We start from the raw sequence: 14266 nt of genomic DNA, 5'->3' as shown, positions 1-14266 counted from the left end.
TAGTTCTTTGATTATGGGTCTTGTGATTCAGGAAAAGGGAAGATCTTTCCTTCTGCTTTATTTCAGGAACTCTCAGACTAAAGCCCAGATTATATGTTGATTTCAAGAGCTTTAATGAGAAAGCTAATTTTGTCCATATAACATAAGTGTGTCTGTGTGCCATGTGTTCTGTAATTATTATGAGTAGAATGAAAGATCTTAATTTTTGGTTGGAGCTAATAAAGGAAAATTCCATTAGTATGAATTCTCCAATAATATTATAATTATTCATCATGTGATATCTCACAGATTTTTTTAACGTGAGTTCTAGAAACTGTTGTCACTCTGATGATAAGCAGAACTCAAACTGCTTCGTTTTATAGCTAAGTCAAGGTTTTAACACGCCAACCTATTCTGTGTATAACAATCAGGATAGATAAGGCAACCAGATTCCAATGCACTTTTGGCATCCTGATTTTGAGGCAAAGCTCAATCTGAAAAATCCATGGCACATGCCTGTGCCAGACAGGGGTGTGAGTTCCTCACCTCCTTCCTCGCCATTCTAGTTTTGATAAGACTGCATGTAGTGTATCAATAATGTGATTATGGAGAGAGAAACAAGCAAGCATCATGGTTTGGCCCCTATATTTATAAAAGCAAACAGACACGCATTGTAAAGACTGGGAATTCCAGCTTCATTCATAGCTGATAGTGAAGGTAGATCCACTTAAGTAGAGAACTGAGGACTGCCTTGTATTTTTATTTTATATTGATAAGACACTGGTGCCATACCAAGAAGTGTCCGACTGAGTCAGCAGAAGAAAGTAGAAAGAGTTACATGTTCATTTAAAAACAAATCTCTAGGCTATTTTCTCTTCACGGGGGAGAGAGAGAGGGGGAGAGAGAGAGAGAGAGTGTGTGTGTGTGTGTGTGAGAGAGAGAGAGAGTGAATGTTGTGTTGTGTTGTGGGTTGGGGTGTAATGGAGAGAGAAAAAAAACTCACAAAGATGTTTTTAATGAAGAACAGGTCAGGATATGTTAGCTGAACTAATTCAGGTTAATATCTTGGCTCTGGATCTACTATGCAAAGACAGCTTCAGAGAGCCCAGAAATAGACCGGTAGATAGTAGTAACTAAAGGCTGTAAGTCCTTCAGGAGCTGTTTCTGTGCGAGAGTGATTCTTTGATGTTATTTTTCTCTCCTCTTTCTTTTGATTTTCCTTCTTTGCTTGTTACTCTTGGCACTGCAAGCTGTCGTGCAGAGCTGCATTTAGAAGTAAAGCTTAATGTACTGCAGAGTAATTTAAATAGGAGCTGAATAAGGGCTCCCTTATATTTATTCACAGGCTTAATCCAAACTCTTCCTTTACTTCCAATCAATAAATATCACTGTGTTCCAAGCAAATGAAAATTTGTTTGCCATTTCTAAAGGCTAATGAGACCTATTTGTGGGTTGCAGGAGTTGGTTTTGACAGAGAGGCTAGTATACGCTGCTCCCTTGTTCATTCACAATCCGTACTACAGCGGAGACGAAAACTGAGGAGGAGGAAAACCATCTCGGGTATCCCCAGAAGAGTCCAACAAGAAATAGGTGTAGTATAAACTGTTAATGGTTAACATTCTGTTGGGTGTCAACTAGAAGGAGATGAAATGGAAGTTGGCCTTTTCATCAGCTTCCTTAAAGATAGTGTTGTAACTTGTAAAGGTTTTGAAATGGCATGTACTTGTTCTGTGTTCAGCAGGCCGGGTGGTATTACTTTTTGAATCTCTGTTTTTGACTGTGAAGATTTAACTTTAGGGATTTAGGTATACATGTTCAGGTCTTATGGCTGAAATGTAATATTTTGGAAATTTTTTAAAGTTTTATTAAGATGGAAGTAAGTAATTTTTAAAAGTTTTATTAAGATGGAAAAAAAAGTAACAAGATTCAATGAAAGATTATTTTTAGAAAATTATACCCTTACTTAAAGACAGATATACTTTTATGGCATTAATTATTTTAAAAAGGTAAATTTTAAGCATATTCAATTAAATATTGAATATTGATAACATGTTACCCTTTATATGACTATTTTCCCATTTTTTTCTGTTCCATGTGTTTAGGAATCTCTTCCTGTTTTCTTATTCTTATTCTTATTACTATTACTATAGCATCTCGTTCATTACTTATAATGAATTTTAAGTTTCATTTTGCTGAGCATATATTAACAAAATAAAAAAGAATAGTGGCCAAGAAGACAAAATGCACTTTAATTTAAAAAAATAGTAGTCACTTATTGGGGCAAAGTAATTTGATAGTGAAGAGAGAAAATTCACAGAAGATCTAAAAACATCTTCTCTTACTATCCACACACATACTCACACACGCAGGTGCACCTGTGGATATGTGTGTGTGTGTAGAGACAGAGACAGAGCAGCAAAGGGACAGATTGCCTAAAGCATTTTAACTTTCTCCTAATTTTATACACTGATTTTTTTTCCCTCAAAGATCCAACATGCTACCACCAGATTTGTGGATATCTCTCAGAATGTCTGTTAGTCTGCTGATGTATGAAATATCTCACTATGCTTTCCATGTGCCCTAGATTCTGACGAATCCCCTGTGGCCAGGGAAAGGAATGTGATCGTGCACACAAATCCAGACCCTTCCAACACTGTGAATAGGAGGTCTGGAACCAGGGACTCTGAGTGCCAAACTGAAGATATTCTGATTGCTGCTCCATCCAGAAGGAGAATCAGAGCTCAAAGGGGTCAAAGCATCGCAGCTTCCCTTTCTCACTCCGCTGGCAACATCTCTGCATTGGCAGACAAAGGCGACACCATGTTTACCACTGCAGTGAGCAGCCGTACAAGATCTCGGAGCCTTCCCCGGGAGGGCAACAGAGGTGGGGATGCTGAGCCCAAAGTTGGTGCTAAACCCTCAGCATATGAAGAGGGGGAGCCCTTCATGGGCGACCGAGAAAGATCGTCAAATGATTGCAGTGAGGCCCCCAGCAGCCCAAGTGCACAGGAACACCAGCCTGCTCTGGGCCTGGCTTGTTCTCAACATCTTCACAGCCCTCAGCACAAGTTAAATGAGAGAGGGAGGTCACGCCTGTCCCGAGTGGCTGCCGACTCGGGCAGCTGTGACATCTCCTCCAACTCAGACACCTTTGGGAGCCCCATCCACTGCATCTCCACAGCTGGTGTCCTCCTCAGCAGCCACATGGACCAGAAAGATGACCACCAATCATCCAGTGGCAACTGGAGTGGGAGCAGCTCCACATGCCCCTCACAGACCTCAGAGACAATCCCTCCTGCGGCTTCTCCTCCCCTAACTGGCTCTTCACACTGTGACTCGGAGTTGTCACTCAACACAGCCCCTCATGCTAATGAGGATGCCAACGTCTTCGTGACAGAGCAGTACAATGACCACCTGGATAAAGTGAGAGGCCACCGGGCAAACTCCTTTACGTCCACTGTGGCAGATCTGCTGGATGACCCCAACAACAGCAACACCAGTGACAGTGAGTGGAACTACCTACACCACCATCACGATGCCTCCTGCCGCCAGGATTTTAGTCCTGAGCGCCCCAAGGCAGACAGCCTGGGCTGCGCAAGCTTCACAAGCATGGCCACTTATGACAGCTTTCTGGAAAAGTCTCCATCAGACAAAGCAGACACTAGCTCTCACTTCTCAGTGGACACAGAAGGATACTACACTTCCATGCACTTTGACTGTGGTCTCAAAGGCAGTAAGAGTTACGTCTGTCACTATGCAGCCCTGGGCCCAGAGAATGGCCAGGGCATTGGGGTTCCTCCTACTCTTCCCGACTGTGCCTGGCAGGACTACTTAGACCACAGGAGGCAGGGGAGACCAAGCATCTCTTTCAGGAAACCAAAGGCAAAGCCGACCCCACCTAAACGTAGTTCATCACTGAGGAAGTCTGATGGAAATGCAGACATTTCTGAGAAGAAAGAACCAAAGATAAGCAGCGGCCAGCTCCTGCCTCACAGTTCCAGGGAAATGAAGCTGCCTCTAGATTTCTCCAACACACCTTCTCGAATGGAAAATGCCAACCTTCCCACCAAGCAAGAATCTTCTTGGATGAATCAGAGTGAGCATGGTATTAAGGAGCCTCAGTTAGACACTCCAGATATTCCGCCATTCAAAGATGAAGGTGCTGAATCAGCTCACTATGCAGATCTCTGGCTTCTGAATGACTTGAAAACAAATGATCCTTACAGATCTTTATCTAATTCCAGCACTGCTACGGGTACCACAGTTATTGAATGCATCAAATCTCCAGAGAGCTCTGAATCCCAAACATCCCAGTCAGAATCAAGAGCAACCACCCCATCCCTTCCTTCTGTTGACAATGAGTTCAAATTGGCCTCACCAGAAAAGCTGGCCGGCTTGGCATCTCCATCAAGTGGCTACTCAAGCCAGTCTGAAACACCAACTTCCTCTTTCCCTACAGCTTTCTTTTCTGGCCCGCTGTCTCCTGGAGGTAGCAAAAGAAAACCAAAAGTCCCAGAAAGGAAATCCTCACTACAGCAACCCTCTTTAAAAGATGGAGCTCTGTCACTGAGCAAAGACCTTGAACTTCCAATTATACCTCCTACCCATCTTGACCTAAGTGCTCTTCATAGTGTCTTGAATAAACCATTCCACCACCGTCACCCACTGCATGTTTTTGCTCATAGTAAGCAGAACCCAGTAGGAGAAACACTGCGGTCCAACCCTCCACCGTCCCTTGCGATTACACCAACAGTCCTGAAATCTGTTAACCTGAGGTCCATCAGCAAGTCTGAAGAAGTGAAGCAGAAAGAGGGCAACAATACAGATCTACCCTACTTAGAGGATAGCACGCTCGCAATGGCTGCCCTGTCTCCAGGTAAGATTAAGCCACATGCGGCTAAGAAATCAGTATCACGTCAGTACTCCGCTGAAGACACCATACTGTCCTTCTTAGACTCCTCTGCAGTCGAGATGGGACCAGATAAACTACAGTTAGAGAAAAAACGTACTTTTGATGTAAAGAACCATTGTGACCCAGAAACGGTGACCTCAGCTGGTAGCAATCTTCTAGATTCGAGTGTCACAAAAGACCAAAAACATATGGAGAATGAGCCTGTTGCGGAAAGTACGGCGAGTAAGAATTTTGACTTTCCCACAGAGGGATTTCAGAGGGTCTCTGGTGCCCGCCCAAATGAGCTGGATGGCAAAGTACGACAATATGGAGCGGGTCCAGACGGGGCCCTGGCACAGGTGCAGAAGCCATCCTCTGCAGATTGGGAGGAAGCTGCGTACCCCGAGTCTCTCGATGCTCTCGCGGCTCAGTCAGACTCGCCAACCAGACCCACAGACATAAGCAATCCACTCAAGCCTCAACCTGGGATGAGCCGCCACCATGACAAAGTGCCTGGGAATACCAGCTGTGAAGCGGAGCTATCAACTGCAAATTCATGCCCTGAAAAATGTTCTGAGCAGGAAAATACCGCTTCAGGTGTTTCCGCCAAAAGTGCCTCTGACAACAGCGAAGCAGAGGAGACCCAAGGAAGCGTGGATGAGGTTTCACTGAAAGGTCAGTTGTCGATGGCTTTGTCATAAGTAGAGAGGTGTCTCACGGCACTTCACTACGTTTTTTTCTTATGTTCCCCGTAACACAGTGCAGCCCTGGGTGTCAGTTTCCCTCCTCTCCCCATTTTTTTCCCACTTATTAAAACGAGTGAGATAACAGTTTTTGTTTTTGAGGGACTGACTGAGCTGCGACAGATAATCTCTCTTCTTCTTTTTTTTAAAGATTTTATTTATTTATTTGATAGAGAGATCACAAGTAGACAGAGAGAGAGGGGGAAGTAGGCTCCCCGCTGAGCAGAGAGCCCAATGCGGGGCTCGATCCCACGACCCCAAGACCATGACCTGAGCCAAAGGCAGAGGCTTTAACCCACTGAGCCCCCCCAGGCACCCCGATAATCTCTCTTCTTAAAAACAGCAGTAAGGTATCTATTGATTGTTGCTGCCGCAAGCCAGTGCAAGGCAGCGGTGTGCCTGCTAACTTCTTCCTAAAGATGCTTCTGTTCTCCATTTAAGAATCATCACCGAGTGATGACTCTATGATTTCACCGCTTAGTGAAGACTCTCAGGCCGAAGCAGAAGGTGTGTTCGTGTCTCCAAACAAACCTCGTACAACTGAGGATTTGTTTGCAGTCATTCACAGGTGAGGCAATTAATACCAAACGCTTCGCTTCTTTCCATGCGTCTCATCAAATGCAAATGCGGGAAAGCCTTGGGTACTTGGGGTGCGTTCAGCAAAAAAGCAAAAACAAACAAACCAACCAACCTTGTTTTCCGAATCAAACTGATAGACTTACATTTCCGTTAGGGAATGTGAGCCTTTCTATGTAGCTCAACCTCACCTGAGGGCCTTCCGTAAGAACTGCGGAAGGGACGGGGGTTTCCCACAGGAAAGACATCCTGGAACAAGTTTCTGTTTGAAAACAATTTATGGTTAAGTAACTTAGAGTGAAAGCTCAGAGTCTGTTGTAACCTCTGACGGAAATAATTTCTTGAACCAAAGGAAAAAAAAAATCTGCTCACAGCCGTAATCCTCCACTAGCAGAGATGCAAGCCGCTTCACTGAACAGTCAGAGCCCAAGTTTGAGACAAGACAGTGTAGGAACCTGCCCGTTTCAGGGCTCCCCCTGCCCGTCCTAAAACTTAAACTTCTTTAATAACACTGGTCCTCTCTAAAATTAGTACTCCAAATCCCACAAACAGAGGATGTCCTCTGCGCTGTTTTTGCAGGACACTGTTGTGTCCAGGCTACCCACTCACATTCTCTCACCTGCCCCCTGCCCCCTGCGATCAAGGGCCATGTCTGCAAGAGCACATCCTCCTTGCAGTGTGTGACTGACAAACAGAGCAGGAACTCGCACAGAGGCGAACCCAGACTGGACTGAGCTAGCCAACCGTGCTGTGCCTGCTCCTTTCACTACCACGACTACCTTCTTCCACTAGGCCTTGGACCTACATGGGGTTCCCAAGGGACACAACTTGCAAACTGCCTTTTCTACCTTACAAAGTTATACTTTTTATTTAATTTATTTATTTGACAAACAGAAATCACAAGCAGGCAGAGAGGCAGACAGAGAGAGAGGGGGAGGCAGGCTCCCTGCTGAGCAGAGAGCCAAGCCCGATGCGGGGCTCAATCCCAGGACCCTGAGATCATGACCTGAGCTGAAGGCAGAGGCTTTAACCCACTGAGCCACCCAGGCGCCCCGCGAAGTTATACTTTTTAAAAAAGATTTTATTTATTCATTTGAGAGAGCAAGAGAGAGATAGAGAGCACGTGTGCATATGGGCAGGGGCAAAGGGAGAGGGAGAAGCAGACTCCCACTGAGCAGGGAGACGCTGGGATCATGACCTGAGTTGAAGGCAGACGGTTAACCAACTGAACCACCCAGGCACCCCTGAAGTTATACTTTTTTGAAGCAAGTTTTTTGCAAGAAGTGTGCCATTTTTCCTGGAATGCTACTTTTTTTTTTCTTTTTAGATCTATTTATTTATCTATTTGAGTGAGGGAGAGAGCAGGAGCGGAGGGAGGAGCAGAGAGAGAAGGAGAAGCAGACCCCCTGCTGAGCGGGAAGCCCAACACAGGGCTCCATCCCAGGACCCTGAGGTCATCACTGGAGCCAGGTTAAACAGCTGTTTAACCAACTGAGCCACCCAGGCGCCCTGAAATTCTACTTTTAAAGGGAACTTGCATTTTCTCTTGATGTGGTTTTCCACATAAACATAAAGAAGGAGCACAGCTCTTCAACAGCTTTTTTTAAAAGACTCCATGAGAAACCCTTTCTGTGTGTACATACCTTACCAGGCACACCTCGCTACTCAGAGAGTGAAGAATCAGTTTACTTTTTTCTTTGCTCTGTGTGTAGTCTAAGATCCAATTATACTTCCCACACCCCACTTTATCTTAGGACAAGTTACTAAAATGCTACCTAAGTTAAAGAGTCAAGTCCTTATCCCAAAGGACCAAATGCCAGTATCTGGAATAGTGGACAGAACCTAAGTAGTGGAGTCAGAATCATCTGGAATTGAATCTCAGTGCTGCCACTTTGTATCCAGTCTTGTCAGTTAAAACCTCTCTACCCATTCCCTGACTGTTAGTGGAAATACCTATACTCACATATTCCATTTTGATGCTAAAAAAACATTTTAGTGTCTAGAATATGGTAGATGTTAAAAGCAAATGCTAGTTTGGAATTCCTACCTTACTGGAGTGCCAGACACTGGCCTATGTGATCTAACCACAAAGGTTTCGGTGAACCAAAATGAGGCTGGTCTCCAACTACAAAGCTGAAATTTTCTCTACTCTATGGACTTTTAGGTTGGTGAAAGAGCATGCTGCCAATATTTATCAACATACTGAATCATGCAAAGATTCACTAAGTTTACACCTATATACTTATCAAAAGAAATAATATGGTGATGGATCCCTATGTTTGGTGGACTTACAGAGCTTGGTAATCTTCGATTTGCATTTGTATAGGATTTATTTATGTGTAGCACAGTGACAAAAATGACCTTGCCTTTGTGTGTGTGTGTGTGTGTGTGTGTGTATGACACTTTTTTTTTTTACCTTGTTTTCTTGAGGGTTTACAATACAGAGAGCTTTAAGAGCTCCAGAGGCAGTCTAGGTTTTTAGCTTCTCACAGAAAGTCGATTTACTGAGTGATAACACTGCTGTTACTAAGCAGCTACAGAAAATTGTCTTTACAGCCAAAAATGGATTGACTGACTTAAAAAGTCATGTAAGAATTTTTTTTATAGGGAGAAATTTAAAAAGTCGACAGAATAGTATAACACACCTCCCCAGACACACATATCCGTTACCCAAGCCTGTCCACCATCAACCTACGGCTAATCCTGCCCCATCCACACCTCTATCCGCTTTGCTCTTCTGGTACTCACTGGAAGCTGACCCCACACATCAGAGCATTTAATAGGTAATGCGGAGACAGATTTAATACGAGAAAGCTACAGTTCTTCACTGCCTACGCTCTAACGGGAAGTCAGACAGCAATATCTTCTCAAGCTCTTGTAAAACATCCCAGTAAGTCCTCCTCTCTTAGCTCCAGCCTCCACATGAGTCATTATGTGAGAAGGTCATTTACAGAACCTAATTTCAGTCCACTGGTTATTGGAGAATTTCCCTCGGGCCGTGAGAGCTATAAGGGCAAGGAATGTATCTCCCTCCTCACCTCCAGTGTCCTAATGCCACCTAGCCAATCAGATAGGGCGCACCAAACTGCTCTTCAAGGACAATGCATGAATGTGACTTAACACTTCCAGTTTCAGAAAAATGTGTGTGGACTGAGGTTTTTCCTTTTCTTGAAAGGTCTAAGAGAAAAGTCCTTGGAAGAAAAGACTCCGGGGATATGTCAGCTCGAAGCAAATCGAGGGCTTCTCTTGGCAGCAGTAGCAGCAGCAGCGCTGGTTCTGGTACTTCGCCCAACAGCAACGTGACCACCCCAAACAGCCAGAGGTCCCCGGGCCTCATCTACCGAAATGCCAAAAAGTCCAACACGTCCAACGAAGAGTTTAAGCTGTTACTCCTCAAGAAAGGAAGTCGCTCGGATTCCAGTTACCGCATGTCTGCTACTGAGATCCTCAAGAGTCCCATCCTGCCCAAACCTCCTGGAGAGCTCACAGCTGAGTCCCCACAAAGCACCCATGAGGCTCATCAGGGGGCCCCCGGGGCCGAGGCCCTGTCCCCACTCTCTCCCTGCTCCCCGAGAGTTAATGCGGAAGGGTTTTCCTCAAAGAACTTTGCCACCTCGGCCTCCTCGAGGGTTGGCCGCTCCCGAGCACCCCCTGCGGCCAGCAGCAGTCGCTACAGCGTCCGCTGCAGGCTGTACAATGCGCCCATGCAGGCCATCTCTGAGGGCGAGACAGAAAATTCTGATGGGAGCCCACATGACGACCGATCCTCCCAGAGCTCAACATAGGTGGCCCGGGCCAGGCTGGCTGTCCAAGGCCAAAACCCTTAGTCGTATGAGGATGTAGGAACAGAAGAGAGGACTGAGGAGAAGTCAGCACACCGTGGGGTACCATCACCGCTTACCAACGAATTCCTAAATATTGGCTGGGGAAATGGAAGATGGTCCTTCTTGATTATTTTCCACATTTTTAAGTAGCTGCACTGTCTTTCATATTTTTCTTTAGCTTAGTTTGATTTACCCAATCTCATTCCTTTTGATAATATAGAATTTGAAAATGTCTGCTTTTCATGAAACCTAGACAAAGTTTTCCCAGAGCTGCCTATTCAGAAAACAAAGCCCTCACTGTCATAATTCTTAAGAAGATGAAATTACTCTGGAGGTTTGGTATTTTTTTACATTAAAATGAACTAAAGCAAAATTCAGAAGAAAGAACTACACACATGTAAATACCATATTTTTGATAAAAATGTGTAAATAGATTTATCAATGACGAGTGGACATGTGGCCAATTATCTACCACACACCAACTGTTTATAGAACACAACAAATAAAGTGTAATAACTGTATTCTGTGAATACCATTTTCATATAAAATACCATATTTAAATGTCCACCAATATGATTTTCTGAGTGATAGATAAACCTCAATTATGAATTTTAAACTGGTGAAATAAAGAAAATCTTGAGGTCATATACTGAAATGTGATTAATTTAAAATAATGAATTCAGACCTAGCCATTTTTGTGACAAATTGCAGCACCAAACAAGTGAATAGTAACACATGGCTATGATTTGCCATGTGGTAATTTGGACAGAATGAAAAGCATGCTTTTGATTTTTTTTAATCAATGAGAAAAATCAACATTCTCAACACAAAGCCCTGAAGAACATTTGACAGTGTCTTTTAGATTTTTAATTTTTCAGTGGATTGCTTTAAAGAGAATGAATAGGGAAAACAATAGTTAATTTAGGTTATGTTTTATATTAGGCTACTGGGGACATAAACAGTCATCATCTAATGACTATAAACTCCTTAAACAGTTTAGTAATTAGCTCCAGTTTCTTTAACTAACAAAAATAAAACATAAGCATGCCACAGAGCTATTGATTTATCAGTAAGTACCTGCAATGAGTTTTCAGTGAAGCTTTCTCTCTGTGCTGATGAGATTCATGCTACCTAAAAAAAAGTAACAGAAATGACACTGTGAACAATATAGTTGGGAAATAGGTATGTGTATAGGCATTATTTATATTCACTGTTAAACTGGGAATGGGGAACAGCTCTGGTTCACAATGCTACATACAAATGAGTTTTTGTCTGATTTTACTATATCTGCTTGATGGCAAAAGGGGAGGGTGGTGGGTGGGAAAGGAAATGTCAGGGTGAGTGCTCTGATACAATGAAGGCAGGGAAACAAGCTGAATTACTTGAAATTACTTGAATTTTCTTGTCTTAAAACTGAAAAAAAAAGTAGTTACAAGTTGAAATCTGTAAATGATTCTTACACCTCTGATTTTAACATGAACTGATACTAATGTTTGAAATATGTCAGAAATATAAGCAGCTATGTACTTAAAATATGTTTTGAATGGGACAAGGTAGAAAGTAGAGAGAACTAAGAAGGGATATGGCCTATAAAAGAATAGAATGTGATTAGAATGATAGAACAGACCAGAGTTACCAAGAAATTGATAAGCAGCTGGCTTTAAGTTTATGCAAGTGGTATTTGGGAAAGTAGGATGTGTGAAAGGGGGTTTGTGGCTTTGGTTTAATTCATACCATATGAAGGAGAAAGCCTGGTCTAAGAGGATGCTGTCTTTCAATAGAAACACTTTCTAAGGTGTTATAGATTGAGAATTAGAGAATCTGATTGCTGTTGGGTTTTTGTTTGTAAAGAAAAAAAATGTCTGTCTCCTACTATTTGTTTTCACTATCAAATTGTATTTCTTAATTTGTCATCCTTGTATGTAAAATATGTGCTGGGGGTGGTGGGGTAGAGGAGGGAGAACGTGCGTGTGTGGATGTGAGTGTGTGTGTGTGTGTGTGTGTGTGGGTGCTTGTGCTGGGATAGATAAGCTACCTGGTAAAGGGTACATTTGAACATTTACAAAGTGTTATACTTTTTATTAAAAGAAAAATGTTTGGGGGTTTGAAAAAAATGGACCATCATTTCTCATTGGAACCCATTAGTCAAGAAAACCAGCATGGTTTGACACATGGGAACATGAATAACTTTTTCTCATGCTTTGAAAAGTACACTTGGCAAAATTTTAAAAGAAAGTTTTTAGACAAATGCGATAAGAAACCGTCATTTCCAGTCACAATAGGTGATCTTTTGTAATTTTCATAAAAGCAGTTCGTTTGCAGTATGGCTTTTGTGTAGTTAGGGGTTTTTTTAAGCGTAAAGAAAGGTATGTGGGCTTTAAAGTGATTCTAAATCTTGAATAGGAAACACATGAATTGGCTTTAATAAATATGTCACCTTTTTATTATTGACATCAATTTAAGTAATGGTACCATATATTTTTTAAAATACATACTGACTTGAATTGTGAGGCAATAAGATTCCTTCTATATGTAATGATCACAGAACTAACCCTTATAATATAGTTTTACTTATTTTGTTTACTCTAAAAATCTATAGCAGAGTTTCTCTATTTTATATTTCATAGATTTAAAAAAAAAACCCAAGTAATGATGGATTTTAAATTCACTGTGTTAAGAGTATTGAGTAACAAACTGAGTTTAAAAAAAAAGGAAAGAAAAAGTAAGGAATTCCTTATTAATCTGGAATATTCTACATGGCTTTATTACATAGCATATAAGACCAAGAATTAGAGGGCTGTCCTCAACATCACTGCCGTTTTGAAGCAGGGTACACACATTAGGTATCGTGAAAAACATCAATCCAAACTTTTCTTCTGTTGTTTGCACTGATGCTAATTTTTTGTTCTTTTACGTTTATGCAACATGTCTATGTTGTGTGGGGGAAAATTTTTTTCCTTTTTGTTTTTTTGTGTTTTGGGGTTTTTTTGTTTTTGGCTAAGTAGAGGACATGGACTAGTTGTAGCAAACAAAACACACTGTTTGCTCTTGCCAAAGGTCAGTGAGTGAGTACATTTGCTGCAGAGATGGCAGACTTAGAGAATTAGATCATGACAAAGATTTAAAACTATAAAGAAGGTTACAGTGTAACTATTTTGGTACTAGAACCAGTTCGTGCTGGCCAAAAAGACAATGGTTTATGGACTTGCATCCATTTTGTATTTTTGTAATATTTGTAAATATGAACTTTTTAAATTGTTGCAGAAATGGTTTCTTTTGTAAGATGTTTTCAACGTTTACATTCAATTCAAGCCTTTGTATATTTTAGAGCTGTGCAACACTTTAAGTCTTGTATTTATTTTTAGTAAAAATGGTGACAGTTTCATTGTGAACCCCTCTCAAAAAAATGTACCAGAAAAGTTTGATTACCTAGAAAGTGTGTATAGAAACTGCAAATAAACGTGACTGCAATTAAACAACCAGTTTCTCTTGGATTATGTAATTGTATTCTTGGGGTTTCACAAACAGCAAGTGTTTTATAGGGAACTGGACATAAAGGAAGGTAACTGCTATAGCAAAAGTAGGTGGAAAAAATAATAATGTATAATGTATAATGAGCTCTAATCTCATTTTGGGTTTTGGGTTTTTTTAGATTTTTTAAAAAGTAATCTCGACACCCAATGTGGGGCTCCAACTCACAACAGAGATCACACACGCTCTACTGAGCCGGCCAGGTGCCTCTCTAATCTCGTTTTGTATTTGAGAGAAGAATAAATTTCCAATAGCTACTATACTTTCCTTGTAGCTCCTCTGTGAGCCAGGAAAAAATTTATGGCTTTACTTTACAACACTCACCTGCTTTGCTTCTAATAATTACTCAAGACTGTGCCTTGTTCCGAAGATAGGCAGCCTCGATATACATATTACAATACGCCACTAAATAAATCTCATGTGCCTTTTATTATATAGCAAATTTATTGTCCTGGGTAGTGTTCTAAGTGCTTTGCTTACTCAAACTCATGTACTCCCCACATTGTGCCCATTTTACAGACGGGGAAACGCAAGCTCAGAGCCGTTACCTGACTCTCCCAAAGCCATGGAAAGACAAAATGTTGGGGCTGGGGTGAACTCCTGTAAATCTGGCTCCAGGGTCTACGTTACCTTTCCACGAGGTAACAACTTTTTAAAATAACTTTCCCCCGTTTGTACCAAGCCTCCACAACTAAAGTCCCAGCCCGTCTCCTTCGAGACAA

The 14266-nt window shown here is 42.0% G+C and overlaps 1 protein-coding gene and 1 long non-coding RNA gene across 8 annotated transcripts in view; one reads left to right on the top strand and one right to left on the bottom strand.

The window, feature by feature from the left end:
• Positions 1-13492, top strand: part of NHS (NHS actin remodeling regulator) — a 336056-nt gene extending 322564 nt beyond the window's left edge. For all 6 annotated transcript variants that reach the window (XM_082718381.1, XM_082718380.1, XM_082718383.1 and 3 more), the window contains 4 exons: positions 1438-1569; positions 2564-5545; positions 6055-6181; positions 9365-13492. In XM_082718381.1, coding sequence (XP_082574507.1) covers positions 1438-1569; positions 2564-5545; positions 6055-6181; positions 9365-9974 — 3851 coding nt within the window. In that variant the 3' untranslated portion in view covers positions 9975-13492. The remainder of the gene's footprint in view (positions 1-1437; positions 1570-2563; positions 5546-6054; positions 6182-9364) is intronic.
• The window catches only part of LOC309856805, a 77888-nt gene that overhangs the window by 63307 nt on the left and 315 nt on the right, over positions 1-14266 (bottom strand). The window contains exon 2 of one of the 2 annotated variants that reach the window (XR_014307357.1): positions 11091-11144. This is a non-coding gene — a long non-coding RNA (uncharacterized lncRNA). Of the gene's footprint in view, positions 1-11090; positions 11156-14266 lie in introns of those variants that run through there. The other variant, XR_014307358.1, reaches the window with a different exon arrangement.

Source organism: Mustela nivalis (genome assembly GCF_964662115.1).
Source record: "Mustela nivalis genome assembly, chromosome: X".
Taxonomy (NCBI): Eukaryota; Metazoa; Chordata; class Mammalia; order Carnivora; family Mustelidae; genus Mustela; species Mustela nivalis.
This window is presented reverse-complemented; position numbering and strand designations above follow the sequence as displayed.